Here is a 19,096-nt window from a genome sequence, read left to right on the forward strand (position 1 = left end):
AACAGGCAGGAAAGAGTAAATGGTCAAAAGTATAAGGTCTCTGTTTTTATGGTATTCTAATGGTATTGAGCTGTATTTTTTTCCGTATTTTGTTACATGTTAAGAACTATTTTTTTAATGTTTTGTGGACAAATCTGGTATCTGTAGGTTATGTAGAGAAGACAAATGGTCAGTGCTGCAAAACAAATGTAGCTAGTACAGATGGGCACACTGCCGGCACAATGTGGTCAGTAACACTTGCAATTGTCTGACAGTGTGCGGTCACGTAATACAGGCTTCTAGTACTAGTATTATCCACAACACTTGTTTCTTTCATTCTAGAATTTCCAGTTTCTGTTCATCCTTTATTATATAATGACTTGCATGTCATACACACACTTATGGCTATTTCTGCACTGTATTTTGCAGTCTGTGTTTGCCATATGTGCTGAGGAAGCTCCCGGTGTATAAGTCTGACCCATTGATGGACTCCTGTTTGCAAATGGAGGCTAATGGGCTTCTATATATTGGGGATACACACTGCTCCATTTCATACTGAGGCATCTGCTGAAAAAAACAGTATCGCACAGTATAAGGCCTCATTCACACGTCCATGTTTAAACACCTATGTGAGAAAAATGGTACCAGTGTCATCAGTGTTCTGGATCAATATCATCAGTGTATGGTCCGTTTTGACACTCGGTGTACGGTCCGTGGGTCCGTTTTGACACTCGGTGTACGGTCCGTGGGTCCGTTTTGACACTCGGTGTACGGTCCGTGGGTCCGTTTTGACACTCGGTGTACGGTCCGTGGGTCCGTTTTGACACTCGGTGTACGGTCCGTGGGTCCGTTTTGACACTCGGTGTACGGTCCGTGGGTCCGTTTTGACACTCGGTGTACGGTCCGTGGGTCCGTTTTGACCCTCGGTGTACGGTCCGTGGGTCCGTTTTGACCCTCGGTGTACGGTCCGTGGGTCCGTTTTGACCCTCGGTGTACGGTCCGTGGGTCCGTTTTGACCCTCGGTGTACGGTCCGTGGGTCCGTTTTGACCCTCGGTGTACGGTCCGTGGGTCCGTTTTGACCCTCGGTGTACGGTCCGTGGGTCCGTTTTGACCCTCGGTGTACGGTCCGTGGGTCCGTTTTGACCCTCGGTGTACGGTCCGTGGGTCCGTTTTGACCCTCGGTGTACGGTCCGTGGGTCCGTTTTGACCCTCGGTGTACGGTCCGTGGGTCCGTTTTGACCCTCGGTGTACGGTCCGTGGGTCCGTTTTGACCCTCGGTGTACGGTCCGTGGGTCCGTTTTGACCCTCGGTGTACGGTCCGTGGGTCCGTTTTGACCCTCGGTGTACGGTCCGTGGGTCCGTTTTGACCCTCGGTGTACGGTCCGTGGGTCCGTTTTGACCCTCGGTGTACGGTCCGTGGGTCCGTTTTGACCCTCGGTGTACGGTCCGTGGGTCCGTTTTGACCCTCGGTGTACGGTCCGTGGGTCCGTTTTGACCCTCGGTGTACGGTCCGTGGGTCCGTTTTGACCCTCGGTGTACGGTCCGTGGGTCCGTTTTGACCCTCGGTGTACGGTCCGTGGGTCCGTTTTGACCCTCGGTGTACGGTCCGTGGGTCCGTTTTGACCCTCGGTGTACGGTCCGTGGGTCCGTTTTGACCCTCGGTGTACGGTCCGTGGGTCCGTTTTGACCCTCGGTGTACGGTCCGTGGGTCCGTTTTGACCCTCGGTGTACGGTCCGTGGGTCCGTTTTGACCCTCGGTGTACGGTCCGTGGGTCCGTTTTGACCCTCGGTGTACGGTCCGTGGGTCCGTTTTGACCCTCGGTATGTCATCAGTGTTTTCCACAGATGAATAAATAAATTACAAAGTTTCTTATATTCATAACTTTTGCTACAGTGGTTTGTTTCTGTTTCTAAACTTTGCATTCTGCTTTGTTTTCTATTTATTGATAAACTAGCTGTTGAGAATGTAATTGTGTAAGGGTTTTAGTAATTATGACAGATTTGTCAAAAAGATTTTGCCGTACTAAAATATTGATGGCCTATCCTTGGCCAAGTACTGTAAACACATTGGCAGTGACCCTCCTCTGATTGCTGCATCCCCTTCATGTTTTTTTTACAAGGCATGACTCTGTACTTCATAGATGTTGTGCCTGCCTGGTGTTGTAGTCCCCCCACCCTCCCCCCTTCACCTCCCCCTTAAATAAAAAAAAAAAATAAAATAAAAAAAATCGGTCATTCAAGTCAGTGGGACTGAGCATGATACCTGGCACAATCTCGACGAAAAAATATATGTGGATCACCAGCTCCTCCTCACTATGTTCCACTCGATCTACCTCAAGGACACTGTTCTCTCCTTGTTATCCTCCTACCTCTGACAGCGCCTTCACTGTGTCTTTTGCTGGCTCTTCTTCCACTAATCTTTCCTTTATTGTCGGGGTTCCTCAAGTATCAGTCCTAGGCCCCCTTCTCTTCTTGAATACCTCCCCTATTGAACAAACAATCAGTAGATTCGGTTTTCAGTACCATCTCTATGCTGATGAAACCTAATTATACACCTCTACTCCGGACATCACCCCTGCATCATTACAAAACACCAGTGATTGTCTTTCCGCTATCTCTAACATCATGTCCTCCCTCTATCTAAAACTGAACCTGTCAAAAACTGAACTCCTTGTGTTTCCTCCCTCCACTAACCTACCTGTGCCCGATATTGCCATTTCCGTGTATGGTTCTACCATTACTCCCCATCAACATGCCTGCTATGGTCATACTTGATTCACATATTTCATTTACTCCTTACATCCGATCACTCGCTTGCTTATGTCCTCTACACCTCAAAAACATTTCTAGAATTTCACCTTTTCTTACCTTTTGACTCTGCAATAACTTATTGTTGCTATTATTCATTCTCATCTGTATTGTTGCAACTCTCTACTAATTGGTCTCCCTCTTACCAAACTCTCCCCTCTCCATTCCCTCCTGAATGCAGCAGCAGGATAATTTTCTTCGCCAATCGCTACACCGATGCCTCTTCCCTGTGCCAGTCATAGCACTGGTTGCCCATCCAATACAGAGTTCAATATAAACTCATCACTCTTACAAAGCTGTCCACGATTCAGCACCACTCTACATCTCCTCATTCGTCTCAGTCTACCACCCTACCTGTGCCCTCCGTTCTCCTAATGACCTAAGATTAATATTAATATTCTCAATAATCCGAACCTCCCACTCCTGTTTTCAAGACTTCTCGCATGCTGCGCCAATTCTTTGGCATGTTCTACCCAGGACAATTCGATGAATCCTCAATACCCACAGTTTTAAGCGTGCCCTAAAAACCCATTTCTTTACACTGGCCTATCTCCTCGTCACACATGTCTAACTATTCCTGTTTTTTCCCATACAAAATTTCCTTCAAATCAGGACCCTCGAATCGTCTGTTCACACACCCCCATTCGCTTAATAGCCCTCGGAGTCTGTACTTGTACACATACTGGTTGGTGACTGGTTCATGCAGCATTACGTGATTACCCTATTTATTATATTGATGGCTGGACCATACAATATAAGCAATTGTTACCATTCATCTTTCGTGTCTCCCCTATTTCCTCATAGATTGTAGGCTTGTGAGCAGGACCCCCACTCCTCTTCGTATCTGTTAATCTATGTGACTATTGTTATTCTATAATGTCTTTTATTGTCTGTACAATTCCCCTCTAACATGTCAAGTGCTGCGGAATATGTGGGCGCTATAGAAATAAAAATTGTTATTGAGTTTACAAAAGTCTGTTTAATTGACCATGCAATGAATTTGTTTGGCTGCGGTGTGGACATTGTGCATTTTGTTGTCTAGAAGCCTTTTGTATAGAGACCTGTCAATCATCTCCAGCATTGACTACTGATGGTAACGCTATACTAAATTTGTCGGCGCTATTACCAATACTGCTTTGCCAGTCAGGTCCACTCAGTCTTGTGTTTAATCACTACACGACTAGCCTATCTGTTCCCACATAGGCGCCAATCTGCCAGCTCATTAACCACACACAACCCGGTTGTGCAGATCACTTTTGATTGTTATTTGCATTTGCTTTTGCATTCCATCGACTTCCTATTGAAGCGTGGAAGTGACTGAATACATTTATTTCTTTGCGAATCAACAATTCGGATGCACTATGTAAATTACACATTGAAACCGGCCTTTTTTGCACATAACCTTCATTTCACTGTAAGTTGTGAGCTACTTTAAGTTTTTAAAATGTTTTTTTTTAGCCTTCTTTTTGTAAGACTTGCTTAGCAAACTTTTTAAGCTCCTAAATATCGCCTTAATTTTTGGTGGCAAAATATGGATTAGGTCCTATCTGTTTAATACAGGAAACTATTTTTTTCCTTGATTCAATCCCATTTTTAGCACTATCCGATTTACACCTAAGGTGTAAGTTCTAATGTCTCATGAACAATCAGTTTTGTAGAACCGAGGGCCATAAAAAGGCACTCGTAGACCTGTCTGTGGGCTTCTGCTGTACCTCTGTGACCCTGATACAGTGGGGAAAATAAGTATTTGTTACATTGCCGATTTTGCATGTTTTCCCACCTACAAACAATGGAGAGATCTGTAATTGTTATCGTAGGTATACTTCAACTGTGAGAGACAGAATCTTAAAAAAAATCCAGAAAATCACAGTTTGATTTTTACCTAATTAATTTGCATTTTATTGTATGAAATAAGTATTTGATACAATAGAAAACAGAACTTAATATTTGGTACAGAAACCTTTGTTTCCAATTACAGAGGTCAGATGTTTCCTGTAGTTCTTGACCAAGTTTGCACACACTCCAGCAGGGATTTTGGCCCACTCCTCCATACAGATCTTCTCCAGATCCTTCAGGTTTCGGGGCTATCGCTGGACAACATTGAGTTTCAGCTTCCTCCAAAGATTTTCTATTGGATTCCGGTCTGGAGACTGGCTAGGCCACTCCAGGACATTTAAAATGCTTCTTACGGAGCCATGCCATAGTTGCCCTGGCTATGTGTTTCAGGTCATTGTCATGCTGGAAGACCCATCCATGACCCATCTTCAATGCTCTTACTGAGGGAAGGAGGTTGTTGACCAAAATCTTGTGATACATGACCCCATCCATCATCCCTTCAATACGGTGCAGTCGTCCTGTCCCCTTTGCAGGAAAGCACCCCCAAAGTATGATGTTTCCCCCACCATGCTTCACGGTTGGGACAGTGTTTTTGCGGTTGTTCTCATCATCCTTCTTCCTCCAAACACTGAGTGGAGTTGATGCCAAAAAGTGCTATTTTAGTCCTATCTGACCACATGACCTTCTCCCATGCCTCCTCTGGATCATCCAGATGGTCATTAGCAAACTTCAAATGGGCCTGGACATGTGCTGGCGTGATCAGGGGGTCCTTGCGTATCCATCACGGCGTATTGTGTTACTACGGTAATGTTTGAGACTATGGTCTCAACTCTCTTCAGGTCATTGATCAGGTCCTCCTGTGTAGTTCTGTGCTGATTCCTGACCTTTCTCAGAATCATCCTTACCCCACGAGGTGAAATTTTTCATGTTGCCCCAGACCAAGGAAGATTAATAGTCCTCGTATTTCTTCCATTTTCTAATAATTGCGCCAACAGTTGTTGTCTTCTCACCAAGCTGCTTGCCTTTTGTTCTGTAGCCCATCCAACCTTGTGCAAGTCTACAATTTTGCCCCTGGTGTCCTTAAACAACTGTTTGGTCTTGGCCATGGTGGATAGGTTGGAGATTAATGGAGTGTGTGGACAGGTGTCTTTTATACAGGTAACGAGTTCAAACAGGTGCAATTAATACAGGTAATGAGTGCAGAGTAGGGGTCTTCTTAAAGAAAAACGAACAGGTCTGTGAGAGACAGAATTCTTGCTGGTTGGTAGGTGATCAAATACTTATTTCATGCAATAAAATGCAATTTAATTATTTAAAAATAGGATGTGATTTTCTGATTTTTTTTTTTTTTTTTTTTTTTTTTAGATTCTGTCTCTCAGTTGAAGTGTACCTACGATAAAAATTACAGACCTCTCCATTCTTTGTAGGTGGGAAAGCTTGCAAAATCGGCAGTATATCAAATACTTATTTTCCCCACAGTAAATGGATTTTTTTGCCTGTATGACTATATTCCATCTATTCTTCTAAGGAAGATTAAAGGCCCCTGTAGACAAGTCGATCATGGTGAACGAGTGTTTGTTAGAAAGCACATGTGCCGATTATCAGCTTTTGAAAGCATCCCAGCAATCGCCCACCGAACAAGGAAAGCCTATTGGTTACTTGGGCTTTAAAACCATCGTTACTGCTTGCACATTGTTCTTTGTAAACCAGAGATGTGCTGCCGAGAACTATTATATTCTATCCACACAGAATTCTGGTCTGCTAAATAGCACATAAAATGACCACCATTTGGCTTATGCACAGCTGATGGGCGTTTAATGGCCGCGGTCGGCAAGTGTAAACCGGCTTCAGTTTCATAATACAAGATTGTAAGAAGGACAATACATTGGCAAAAGGAGTGTATATGCCACAATAGTAGACGCTGTACATCCTCCTATATACTCCTGTAATGTGTAGATGAGGCCTAGTACTTTAGTCAGAACTTTCATGCAACCAAAAATTGACATGCATAAAGGGGTTTTCCCATCTCATACCACTACGTTATACCATCACTTTATGATCCATGAAGAGACCCCTCTGTCCTGAGAGTGAAGGGGGCACAGTACTGGTGTAGTACTGTATACCCTAAAGATTTTTCACTGCATGGCAGCAACTGGTCACTTAACTTTGCAAGAGAAACGAAGTTGGGAGCTGGCAGCACTATATGGGGGGGCGTTGTACCCTTCGTTCTCAAGATTACCATAGGTTGGACGCCTCCACTGATCTTAGTGGTGCCATATCCTAGCAGTATAAGTGGATCTGTCCACTTTCCTGACATGTCCGTTTTTATTAAATAATTGTGTTCCGTAATATAACAAATCCTGAGTGTATTTTTTGGAACTTTGCATTGTACTGTTCCTGTTCTCTCTAAAAATGTATGACTAAATTGTCAGCTAATGTGTCCCTGCATTGTCGCTGTCAAGTCACTGTAGATCAGTGTCTGGGACTTACTCCTTAGCGAAAGGGAATGGTAATACCAAGTTGTAAATGTCTGACAGATAACTTAGAAGACTGCACAACCCAGGATTATAAGAAAAGCTCCATTTTTTTTTTTTTTTTTTTTTTTCCCTTTTACACACGGAAAACCTACTAAGTGACGTTCTCGCTGAAAAAAAAAAAAAAAAAAAAAAAATGTCTACACCCCTGGCATCTGCTGTTTGTAGAAAGATAATGCATTTTGTATTATAAGGGAGAGTTTGTAGTTCTTTGCAAATAATGGGTCACCCATCATAGGATGGTCACCCACCATAAGGTTCACCACCATAAGTAGACAGGATGGTCACCCACCATAAGGGTCACCACCATAAGTAGACATGATACAGTCACCCACCATAAGGTTCACCACCATAAGTAGACATGATGGTCACCTGACGCGCCCCCTGGGCCGTGGGGTACTCTGTGCCGGGCCGGTCGTTGCTAGAGGAGATGTCACAGTGGCCGTGACCCAGGGCGGTCAATCGAAAGGGGAATTTTATAGTTTTTATGTATATACTTCATGACGCCACCTGTGGTATGCGGCTAAAGGGAGCCGCCGCTGCGGAGCAGGTCCTCTGGAGCTGATGTTAGTGCAGCAAAGCTGGTGTGGCTCTCCACAGGTATAGCTTAGCTCCAGGGCAGTGTAGATGTTATAGGTTGTGCTGGGCATTGTAGTGCAGGGGTGATGGCGCAGACAATCACAGAGACAGTGGGGTGCAGTCTTCCGAGTTAACTCACAGTTGATAAGTTCCTCAGGTTACAGGTTCCGGACTACAACCTCCCACGTCGTGCTGCGTTCACCAGGCAGGGGTTCAGCAATCCCTCAGGTTATTCAAGAGTGCCTGACAGGACCCCTTTCCATGTGCCTTCCTCAGTCGTCTTCCTGCGCTGGCTCTCGCCCTCCTGCCCTGCGCCTCGCAATCACTGTCCCAATCCGGTAGCCTCGGGTCTTGTCTTGCGACCTGCAGTCCCCTGGACCCTCTGTGGCCTCCTTTTCAGTGATATAATTGCGGATGTGGCCACTGCACCTTACAAGTACAGCAGCCACCGGTTCCTAGCTGAGCATTGTAGTTCTCCACTAGTTTAGGGGCCGGTCCTCTCTGCGGCTCGATCCATCCACTGCCTGGCAGATTCGGGCGTACGGGTGGCCCTTCTGTTCATGGAGCCTTTCTCCTGCTCCCTCTCCTCTCTGTCCTCTGCCTCTCACTAGGCCCGCCTCCAGAGCAGAGCTCCTGCAGAGCCTCTGCTCCTTTCACTTCTCCTCTCACTGGTCTCGCTTTCTAAGATGGCTCCCCCTTTTATACAGCTTCCTTTCAAGTGCTCCCCTCATCTACGTCCTCCACCCACACCCACTACATGGTTCCCCCTCACTTGGTTCCCCTCCACTCCACCCAGGGACCAGGGACTGTGCTCTCCCGTAGGAGCAATCTCGCACTGCCCTACTGAAGTGGACGTGTTGGATGCTGGTGTTAGGGTCCCGGGCAGCACTCTTTCCTTACCAGAGAGTGGGATACAACACCTCTGGGTGAGATGCAGTACCTCTGTGGCGACTGAACCCGCAGGGGCGCCACACACCCACCATAAGTAGACATGATGGTCACCCACCACAAGGGTCACCACCCTAAGTAGACATGATGATCACCCACCACAAGGGTCACCACCCTAAGTAGACATGATACAGTCACCCACCACAAGGGTCACCACCATGAGTAGACATGATACAGTCACCCACCACAAGGGTCACCACCATGAGTAGACATGATACAGCGACACTGTAAAGTAATTTAATTCCCTTACACCGGAGATCTAAGCTCAGACAAAGCTTGTGCTTTCCTGTTTTCTCAAGGTTTTATTGACATGTTGAACAGGTAACCACCAATTACCATAATTCTAGCAGCCGACACCCAAAAACCTATAGCAGATATTGAGATTTTTGATCCTTTAATAGTCTCTTTATAGAATTATAAACGCGCTCTATTGAGAATTATGAGGTGCTCCAAATCGCTTCAATGCTTCAAGCTTTATTTTTCCGACTACATCACAAATGCTTAATGCTGTATCATTATATTGTGATGTTTATCAATTCAAAAACCTCTTAAATCTCAACTTTCGCATCGTGTCATCAGTTTCTTACTTTTACATTACAATAATAATCGGACACTAAAGTTTGACAGATTTTTTTTTTTTTTTTTAAATGTGCTCGTTGGAGCCACATTAATCTTTGTAGTAACGGGATAATGAGCAGGTGCCTCCTGGAGCCTGTAGTTTGTGACGTCAGTAAGTGACGAGCTGTCCATTCTTATGAGGGCCTTAATGACAGCTCTTTTCCTTACTGCATTTATAGAATACCAGGGTCATAAAAGATGGCTGTAACATTTGTAGTTGTAATTGAGAAGCATGGGACACTTAAAAAAATGAGTGTTCTAGAATTAGTTACCGTGTAGTTTCATAATTAAATTGTTTGTGCTCCTTTTAAGAGAAACCTGTTATATAACTGTAAGAACACGTCGCGTTTCACACGTTCGTTTAGTGGTTTGTGTGCTGTCAGTTATTTTTAGAGAGATCATGGACCAGTACAGTAAATGTGCCTTTTGACGTTTCCATTTTTTTTGTTTTTTTGCAGCTCAATTGTACACAAAAAAAATAGTTATATGAAAAAGTTTGGGCACCCCTATTAATCTTAAGCTTAATGTTTTATAAAAATTGGTGTTTTTGCAACAGCTATTTCAGTTTGATATATGTAATAACTGTTGGACACAGTAATGTTTCTGCCTTGAAATGAGGTTTATTGTACTAACAGAAAATGTGCAATCTGCATTCAAACAAAATTTGACAGGTGCATAAGTATGGGCACCCTTATCATTTTCTTGTTTTAAATACTCCTACCTACTTTTTACTGACTCACTAAAGCACTTTTTTTGGTTTTGTAACCTCATTGAGCTTTGAACTTCATAGCCAGGTGTATGCAATCATGAGAAAAGCTACTTTAAGTGGCCACTTGCAAGTTGTTCTCCTGTTTGAATCTCCTCTGAAGAGTGGCATCATGGGCTCCTCAAAACAACTGTCAAATGATCTGAAAACAAAGATTATTCAACATAGTTGTTCAGGGGAAGGATACAAAAAGCTGTCTCAGAGATTTAACCTGTCAGTTTCCACTGTGAGGAACATAGTAAGGAAATGGAAGAACACAGGGACAGTTCTTGTTAAGGCCAGAAGTGGCAGGCCAAGAAAAACATCAGAAAGGCAGAGAAGAAGAATGGTGAGATCAGTAAAGGACAATCCTTAGACCACCTCCAGAGAGCTGCACCATCAACTTGCTGCAGATGGTGTCACTGTGCATCGGTCATCTATACAACGCACTTTGCACAAGGAGAAGCTGTATGGGAGAGTGATGCGAAAGAAGCTGTTTCTTTAAGCACGCCACAAACAGAGTCGGCTGCGGTATGCAAAAGCACATTTGGAGAAGCCAATTTCTTTTTGGATGAAGGTCCTGTGGACTGATGAAACCAAGATTGAGTTGTTTGGTCATACAAAAAGGCGTTATGCATGGCGGCATAAAAACACAGCATTCCAAGAAAAACCCTTGCTACCCACAGTAAAATTTGGTGGAGGTTCCATCATGCTTTGGGGCTGTGTGGCCAATGCCGGCACCGGGAATCTTGTTAAAGTTGAGGGACGCATGTATTCCACTCAGTATCAGCAGATTCTTGACAATAATGTTCAAGAATCAGTGACAAAGTTGAAGGTACGCAGGGGATGGTCTTTCAGCAAGACAATGATCCAAAACACCGCTCCAACTCTACTCAGGCATTCATGCAGAGGAACAATTACAATGTTCTGGAATGGCCATCCCAGTCCGCAGACCTGAATATCATTGAACATCTGTGGGATCATTTGAAGAGGGCTGTCCATGCTCGGCGACCATCAAACTTAACTGAACTGGAATTGTTTTGTAAAGAGGAATGGTCAAAAATACCTTCATCCAGGATCCAGGAACTCATTAAAAGCTACAGGAAGCGACTAGAGGCTGTTATTTTTGCAAAAGGAGGATCTACTAAATATTAATGTCACTTTTCTGGTGAGGTGCCCATACTTATGCACCTGTCAAATTTTGTTTGAATGCAGATTGCACATTTTCTGTTAGTACAATAAACCTCATTTCAAGGCAGAAACATTACTGTGTCCAACAGTTATTACATATATCAAACTGAAATAGCTGTTGCAAAAACACCAATTTTTATAAAACATTAAGCTTAAGATTAATAGGGGTGCCCAAACTTTTTCATATAACGGTATACCCTGAGACGTGTCCAGTTATGATCGCTATTGCAGAACATACTCTCTAATGCAAATCAACAGCCCCATGTTGGAAGGGGGGTGGATGACGTTACATTGCCATTTATGTGCAGTCCATAATTTAATGTGTAGGAGAAGCGAACAATGTTTTTTATTTTTTTTGCATACAAGCAAAAAAAACACTATGTATGGCAAGAAAAACTGTTGCCTGAAGCTAGCCTTAAAGGGAATCTGTCAGCAGTTTTTACTATGGAATCTGACAGCAGCATAGTGTAGTAGTAGAGACCCTGGTCGGTTTTCTTTTTCCTGCAGATCTAGCAGAGCTCTGAATGCTGAGCCCTGGATAGCCCCGGCCTCACCACTGGCTGCTTTCTATGTACAATGTAATTTGACAGAAAACTACTAATCAGTGGTGGGGATTTGATTGGACCAGGAGGCTCGGGACACCTAGTCCTTTAGTGATAATCTCCTGCTAATAAAACAAATATTTTTGAAAATGCAAAACACAGCCTAGTAAATGACCCATTAATGTAATCAGGGTCTCTGTCCCTACATTATGCTGCTCTTAGATTAGGTGGCAAAACCCTGCAGATGGTATGTAGCTTTGATTGAGATTGGTGTGCAACATACAGTGCCCCATTGGGTGCCATGTGTGCATACCTTGTCCTGCATGTACAGAAAATAGCCGATGGAGCATGTCACACATTTTTTTTCTATAGGAAACCATTATATGTCTCCATACAATATCTGATATATATGAAGTTACACATATGCATCTCTGCAATGTCCATTATGGCTCCATACAGACGTTTTATAACCGTGTACAGGAGATGGATTTTAAAGGAGTGTCCACTACCTGGGAAACCCCTTGTAAAATAACACATACACTATTCCTGGAGCCATAGTGGACCCGGCGCAGGAGAACAGTGATAACACGTGAGCACTGCAGCCCATCAGCTGCCATTTCTGATTGTCCAATGGAAGAGCGGGCGCAGCAGCCCATTAGCAGCCGCTGATTGGTTGCAGTGCTCATGTGGCTTAACAATACCAGAGATGGAGGTATTTTTTAAATTACCTTTTGTAAAGAAAAAATAACAATTAGTTGTCCAGGTAGTGGACAGCTCTTTAACCCAGAAAGACCGTGAATTTAAAGGAGTCCAGTGGGCTGTCTTATCTGGTGACTACTATCTCTGCATGCATACTCTCAGGGAAGGCTGACAGTCATTTACTCGCTCCCCTCCAACAGAATGAGGGGATTTAAATGTAGTTTTTTTTGGGTGGGCAGAAATATTCCTTATAACTGCTGGTTTGTCTTATCTGCTCTGCTCCCTCTGCCCTATATCATGCACGCACATAGAGCAGTATATCCTATGTGACCTGTTCCCTTGATGTTCAGCTATTTTAAAGATTATATGGAAAAACAAGGTCCCAAATCACCCAGTTCTTGGCTGTCAGGCAATTGTAGTAAACATGGCTGTACTCCCCTCGCACTGTACTGTCACACCGCCCATAGTGCGGTTTATCCTGAGGATTGCTGCACGGGTACGATTCTGGTGTGGGGTGTGTGCTCATTATTACCCACTGAAGTAAATCAGGCTTTACATTGAGAAATGCACGCAAACCAGCCTTTAAGTGTGGCCAAGCATGCCTCAGTTTAAGCGTGACGTGTTCTGCGATTGTATATTGTGACAGCGCCTTGAAGCAGCATGAATCCACCCGACAGGGACTGTGGAGGGTAAAGAGGGTTTGTAGATCCGGTGCGGCTGAGAGAACGACTGGTTCCACTTCATTCATGTGTGCAGCCATGTGCGGACTTGTATGTCTGAATATCACTATTCATATGGGTAATATTTATTTTTCCTTTTTGTTAATTAGCCATAGGTGGGATGAAAAGGAAAAGAACAAGAATGTGAAGTCTTGAATGTAAACTTTCTGCTGGATTTTACAGGTGTAGCGTGGCGCAGGGCAGAAGCTGTGGGCGAGGTACTCATCTCTTACACCCGGCACGTTACATGAAGTTGGGGGTCCTGGCTGGGTGTGGGCCTGGAGGGCACTTGGAGTTATAAACTCTGGGCCTTGCTGCTAGGCATCCTCTCCCAGGACTCGTCTCCGATTGATCACTCTGTCACTTCTGCTTTGGATCACGCTATCCCTTTTCTCTTGGTCTCCTTTCACTTAGGGACACCCAAAATGCGGCACTATCCACAACTGACATCAGTATTACTAACACCTTTAACACGCATCACAATGCACATTACATATCACAGTTTACATTACATCACATAACATTCCTTCACTACTAAAATGTTTATTTTAATATCTGGCACAAAAAAAAATCAAATAGGATTATATGGCCATTATCACATGGATTTCCAAAGTAAGCTCACCAGTCTAAGCAGGTCAAGAGAGCGATCTGATCATTTAGAGCTCAACTGAAAGCTACTCTCACAAGTCTTCCATCTTTATTATGGCTACATGAGTGCAGAATAAGGCCACGTTCACCATTTTGTTGGGCAATATTTTTTATGTACCCTTTTTTTTGTAGTTTTTAATGCAATAAACACTTGCTTGACAATACTAAGCCTCCTTTACACAGTCTGAATTTCTGACATTTTAAAATGCATAACATACAATATGTCACAAAAGTGAGTACACCCCTCACATTTTTGTAAATATTTTATTTTCATGGGACAACACTGGGCACAATTTGGCCATTTGAGGGGAGTACTCACTTTTGTCGTCAGCGGTTTAGACATTGATGGCTGTGTGTTGTTAGAGAGCACACCAAATTTACACGGTTATGCAAGCTGTGCACTGACTACTTTACATTGTATCAATGTGTTTTCAGTGTTGTCCCATGAAAAGATATAAGATTTACAAAAATGTGAGGGGGTGTACTCACTTTTGTGATATACTGTATATGTAGTTATTATTGCATGCATAATTATTGGGTTTCTTAAAGGGAATCTAAACTGAGCAGTATATTGTAGAGACAGAGCCTGATGATTCCAATGATGTGTCACTTACTTGGCTGCTGTAGTTTTTGATAAAATCACAATTTTATCAACAGGAGATTATCACTAGAGGTCTAGTAAACCTGCTGCCAGGTAGTTCAACCTCACTCCTGCCACTGGCTGGTAGTTTTCCATGTACACTGTGCATAGGCAGAAAGCGGACAATCAGTGGTTATACAGAGCTTGGCATTCAGACAACTTTTAGATCAGCAGTAAATAAAACAGTGATTTTTATTAGAAATGCAGCAAGAAGCCCCTTAAGGGATACATTGTGGGAATCCTGGGTCTTTGCCCCTACATTATGCTGATGAGGTAGCAAAACCTCAGCTACAGATCCTCATTAAAGGTGTGAACCAGCTCTTCTGTCCACACAATGGCTGCTGATAGAAGAACATGTGATTAGAGCTGTCCACCAGCCTCCTCCAATTAAAAAATCACTTTCCCTTGTGCAATGTTAATTTTTTTATTTTATTTTTTTTATTGGAGAAGTGGCTGACGGACAGGTCTGGTCACGTGCTCCTCCATCAGCGGCCATTTTGAGCACAGGAGAGCTGTGCAGTCCGTGAAGGAGGCGGCGCTAACAAGTGTAGGAGGAGAACCTGTAATACTTGGTTGTGGACACGCTTTTGTGATCTTACTAATGTATTCGTTAAAGAGCTTAACACTTGATCTTTATTTTAACAAGTTCATGTTTGTGACATTTTTGTGCTATTTTCTCATTATAAATCATGTGATTTTGAACTATGTAAAGATGCAGTGCGGCTTAAGGCATCGGGCACCATTTTATCATAACTTGCTTAAAGCACCACTCCAGTGTTTTTTTTATTTTTTTATTGCTCCTCTAAAGTGGTGCTTTCAATGTAAGTCCCCTGTCTCACACTCGCCTGCCATCGCCTTCATCCTTTTCCAGCGTCGCTCCTGTCGCTCTCTGGCAAAAAGTGACCTGCCGGTGCGCTTCAGTGTTTCATGGAGTGGCGCGGAGGTCACCTTTCAATACAAGTCTATGAGACCCTCGTTCTGCCTCTCATAGACTTGTATTGAGAGCGTGTGACGTAGCTTCTGGTTTCTGGACAGTCAGAAGCTACGCTCAAAAGATGGCGCTGGGGACAGGAGCGGAACTGAAAAACAGTGAAGACGCTGGAGGGGTGACTACATGACCGGGGGCAGGGGACTTGCCCTTAAAGTGCCACCCCAGCACTGAAAAAAAAAAACTCTGGAGTGGTGCTTTAAAGAAAAATTGTCTGTTGCCCATGGTAACCAATCAGAGCACAACATTTTTTTTCTGAAATTGCTCTGCTAAAATGAAAGTTGTGCTGTGATTGGTTGCTGTGGGTAACAAGGACAGGCTTTCTTGGAGACTGTTCTGATTTTAAAAACAAAATCAAAAGAAAAACAAACAAACAAAGATTGACCTCTAGGAGCAAAACACCGCGCCATACTCAAGGCAAGCTTCATCTAGGAAAGAAGGCACTGACCATAAACAAGACTACATTGTATGTTCAGAGTTTCATGATTCAATGCAGACTTCATTTGGCTGGGCCATTTTGGCTAATGCAAAAGTGCTGTTAAAAATAGAATTAAATCCACAACAAAAAGCATGTTTGACGAGAGGCAACTTCACAATGGCTCTGCTCTGGGGTTTGTGGGGTGGCATAATGTACAGTAGCCGGACCCCCCTAGCCCCCCAGGTAGCAGCTCACATTACATTGATTTGGTGGTGTAGCCAGTGGTCGGCCATTTCTCTAAATCCCAGGAGCTGTTTTTCAACATAACATAACGCTAGCCCGCTTGTTGCTGTGCTACTGTGAGCAGCCTGCATGGCGTAAAGTGCCACCCTGGCCGCCAGCGTCTCCTGACTTGTCTCCCATCAAGCACATCTGGAATGTTATGGGTCGGCAATAGCAATGGGAGCTGCCAGCAGTGGATCTTGATGATTTGCTCAAGTGCATAAAGCGTGGCAGAATATTCCTCACACAACCATTAATAACATCACTGATAGTATGCCACGGCGTGTAAGTGCGGGGGTTTCTGCACGTGGCATCCTTACTCCATACTGAATACATTGAGATGTTTTGAAGATGTAGTTTTCATTTATTTCACAATTTGAATATCGATCCTTTCCATACCTATACGACTTTTCCTCCCTGGTGCTGTCATTTCAATGTTGAGTTGTGTGCGTGTTTGTATATATTATAATATAATATATATATTACACATGCACAATGTATACTACTGTGTCTGTGTAATTGTGGAAGTTATTGTGTTGCGAGCATTGCCGCCTCGGTCATGAATATGTACAGGATATTTCCCCAGGGACCAGTGCCACCATTTTGTACTGATTCCTCCTATTCTCTGTGAAGAATAAGGCAGTCCGCAGGATTCTGCCTGTTATTGTCTGGGTGAGGGATAGATGGGGGGCTGGTGGGCGCTGTTTTTTGATCACCTCCCACCTTTAATCACATCACTGAACCCCTCAGAGATGAGCTTGCGCTTAGGAGACCTGTCATTTGTGTTTTCCCTTTCGCCTCCCCCTGCTCTGCGGCGGCTCCAGTGTTGGTCTGTGTGCACCAGTTTCCTTAGCACCATTGTCTTGGCGATGCATGGTTTCCATCGCTGTATAGCTACACACACAGGATTAATGTCACTGGGCAGGAACTCTTCTATTTCGGTGACATTGTGTATATAATCCATAGTAAAGCGCAGACGACAAGGAGGGTTAAGCAGCCCTCTCCCTGCATAATAGATTGTTGTGCATGGACTTGGTGTGATGTAATTCAGATGCTGCCTGTCTTCACAGGCTCTGGGAGGAGGGCTCATTCTAAGGGCACGCTTTGTTTCTGCAACATCTGGTTGGGGGAGTGCTGCCGGACAGATTTGCATAGTGGATTTTTGCTTTCTGGGATTTGTGATGTGTGCGCCTGGCAGTCAGGGTGATGGAATGAGCTGCCTTTTCAAATTGCTTATTTCTGCCTTCCTTCTGCTGCTTGGCTCCAGATCATCAGTGGTGAGCTAAAAATATATAGCGTGGCAGTACATGGAGGCAGTTTCTTGCTGGATATCTCTCCACTTTTTCTGAAGACATGTTATGGTCTCCCAAATTCTCCTTATCCAATATGCGTGTGCGGCTGACTGCAAGCGGACTGCTCCGAAATCTGCGTCTGCCGTCTGGATACCGGAAAAGCTCGGTGATCTTTCATGCAGGTTAGTGCTGTCTACATGTACGGTGTTCAGTGCCTGAGTGCTCGTAATGGCAGGGGACATCTTGTTTACTGCTGCAGCTGATGGCTGAGACCCACTTGTTAGGTGTGCGGCTATATGTATTGGGATATCGTATGTGGCACTCACGTATCCTCCTAATACCTTTACCTGTATCCGTCACCGGGTGCAGAATTACGATCACGTATCCGCTTAGTGCACTAGTTCTTAATTTTAATTTAGGGGTCCCCATAGATTTTTTTTTTTTTTAATGGACTTTTATATATACTGTATTATAGCCCTACAAGATAATGTACCAGGAATATCAACCTTAGACTTGGACCTGACTGCAAGTGCTTGATTATCAGTCTGATGCGAATAATAATAAAAAAAGAATCATTGGACTTTGTCATTTGAAATCTTGTTAGGTTTTTTTTTTTTTTTTCCACGTAAATACATTTTTTGGATTTGGTATGCATGATATGCATTTACAGAATAATGGCCAAATCCACTGGTTAAATATAATTTTGCAGTGCAATGGCCGTATCGTATTCATGCCACCTGTGTAATGCATCTCCGATCCTATAAATCCCATCTGTTGTCATTCCTAGATCTGATATGGTGGGCGCTGGGGTCTAATGGAGGGCTTATGTCACCTCCTCCCACCCTCCATGCTGCTGTTTTTCACACTCGCACATTTCCAGTATTGAGTCCATGGTCCAAATGTTGCCTCCATATACAAAAAAAAGCTGTCTGCAGCCACAGTGTTTCCAAGGTGATGGCAAACGATCCGTACAGATAGAAATAGCATTCGCCTAAACCCTTAATTATCATCCATGTCACATTGTCTGCAATTTTCTATGTGCAAGAAAATGTCCATGGTGATGGCCTCAAATAATCCCGATCCATAGTCTATGGCTATATTCTAGTGGGGTAGCATGGAGGTCCAGTGATCGGCAGCAGTCTCATAGCCTTTACAAGCGACACCAATGAGTTATGAACAGGAGGTGAGAAGATGTGGGGATCGCAGTGTATTTGGGTGGTAACTCTGGGATATAGGGGCATATTTGAGAAGAATCACCCGTACAGCCGTAGTTTGGGCAGTGCAGTTGAAGTCCATCTATGCAGACTGTGGTTGGTATACACGGCTGCTGATTTTATTTTGGGTAGGAGATATTTATTCCCTCCGATTACTACTGCTGTTGTCAAGCCATGTAGAGAGCTGGGGTTACCAATTATTTTACATGCTGTAAGCGGTGCGGCTTTCTTTATAAGGTGGTGTGTGAGTCATAACCTGAACCTCGTACCCTTGGAGATGAGCTTGGTGAATCGTCGCCACTGACGTGAGTCATGCGGATAATTGTACCTAGGGTGCCATGCTACACGATTGTCACAGTAACCCTATCGGATAATGAGTCTGGGGCTAGGTGTACACCACATCTTGAGTATTTTT

At 44.0% G+C, this 19,096-nt stretch overlaps 1 protein-coding gene across 6 annotated transcripts in view; it reads left to right on the plus strand.

The window, feature by feature from the left end:
- MTUS1 (microtubule associated scaffold protein 1) overlaps nt 1-19,096 on the plus strand; it is a 227,430-nt gene that overhangs the window by 129,887 nt on the left and 78,447 nt on the right. Inside the window, exon 1 of one of the 6 annotated variants that reach the window (XM_073645398.1) lies at nt 17,232-17,649. The exons of the other annotated variants lie outside the window; for them this stretch is intronic. Within the exon in view, the coding sequence (XP_073501499.1) occupies nt 17,529-17,649 (121 nt within the window). The 5' untranslated portion in view covers nt 17,232-17,528. Of the gene's footprint in view, nt 1-17,231; nt 17,650-19,096 lie in introns of those variants that run through there. 6 annotated transcript variants of the gene reach the window in all.

The sequence above is a fragment of the Phyllobates terribilis genome, unplaced genomic scaffold, assembly GCF_046119375.1.
Source record: "Phyllobates terribilis strain yellow unplaced genomic scaffold, ASM4611937v1 Scaffold_1__5_contigs__length_1240528914, whole genome shotgun sequence".
Lineage (NCBI taxonomy): Eukaryota > Metazoa > Chordata > Amphibia > Anura > Dendrobatidae > Phyllobates > Phyllobates terribilis.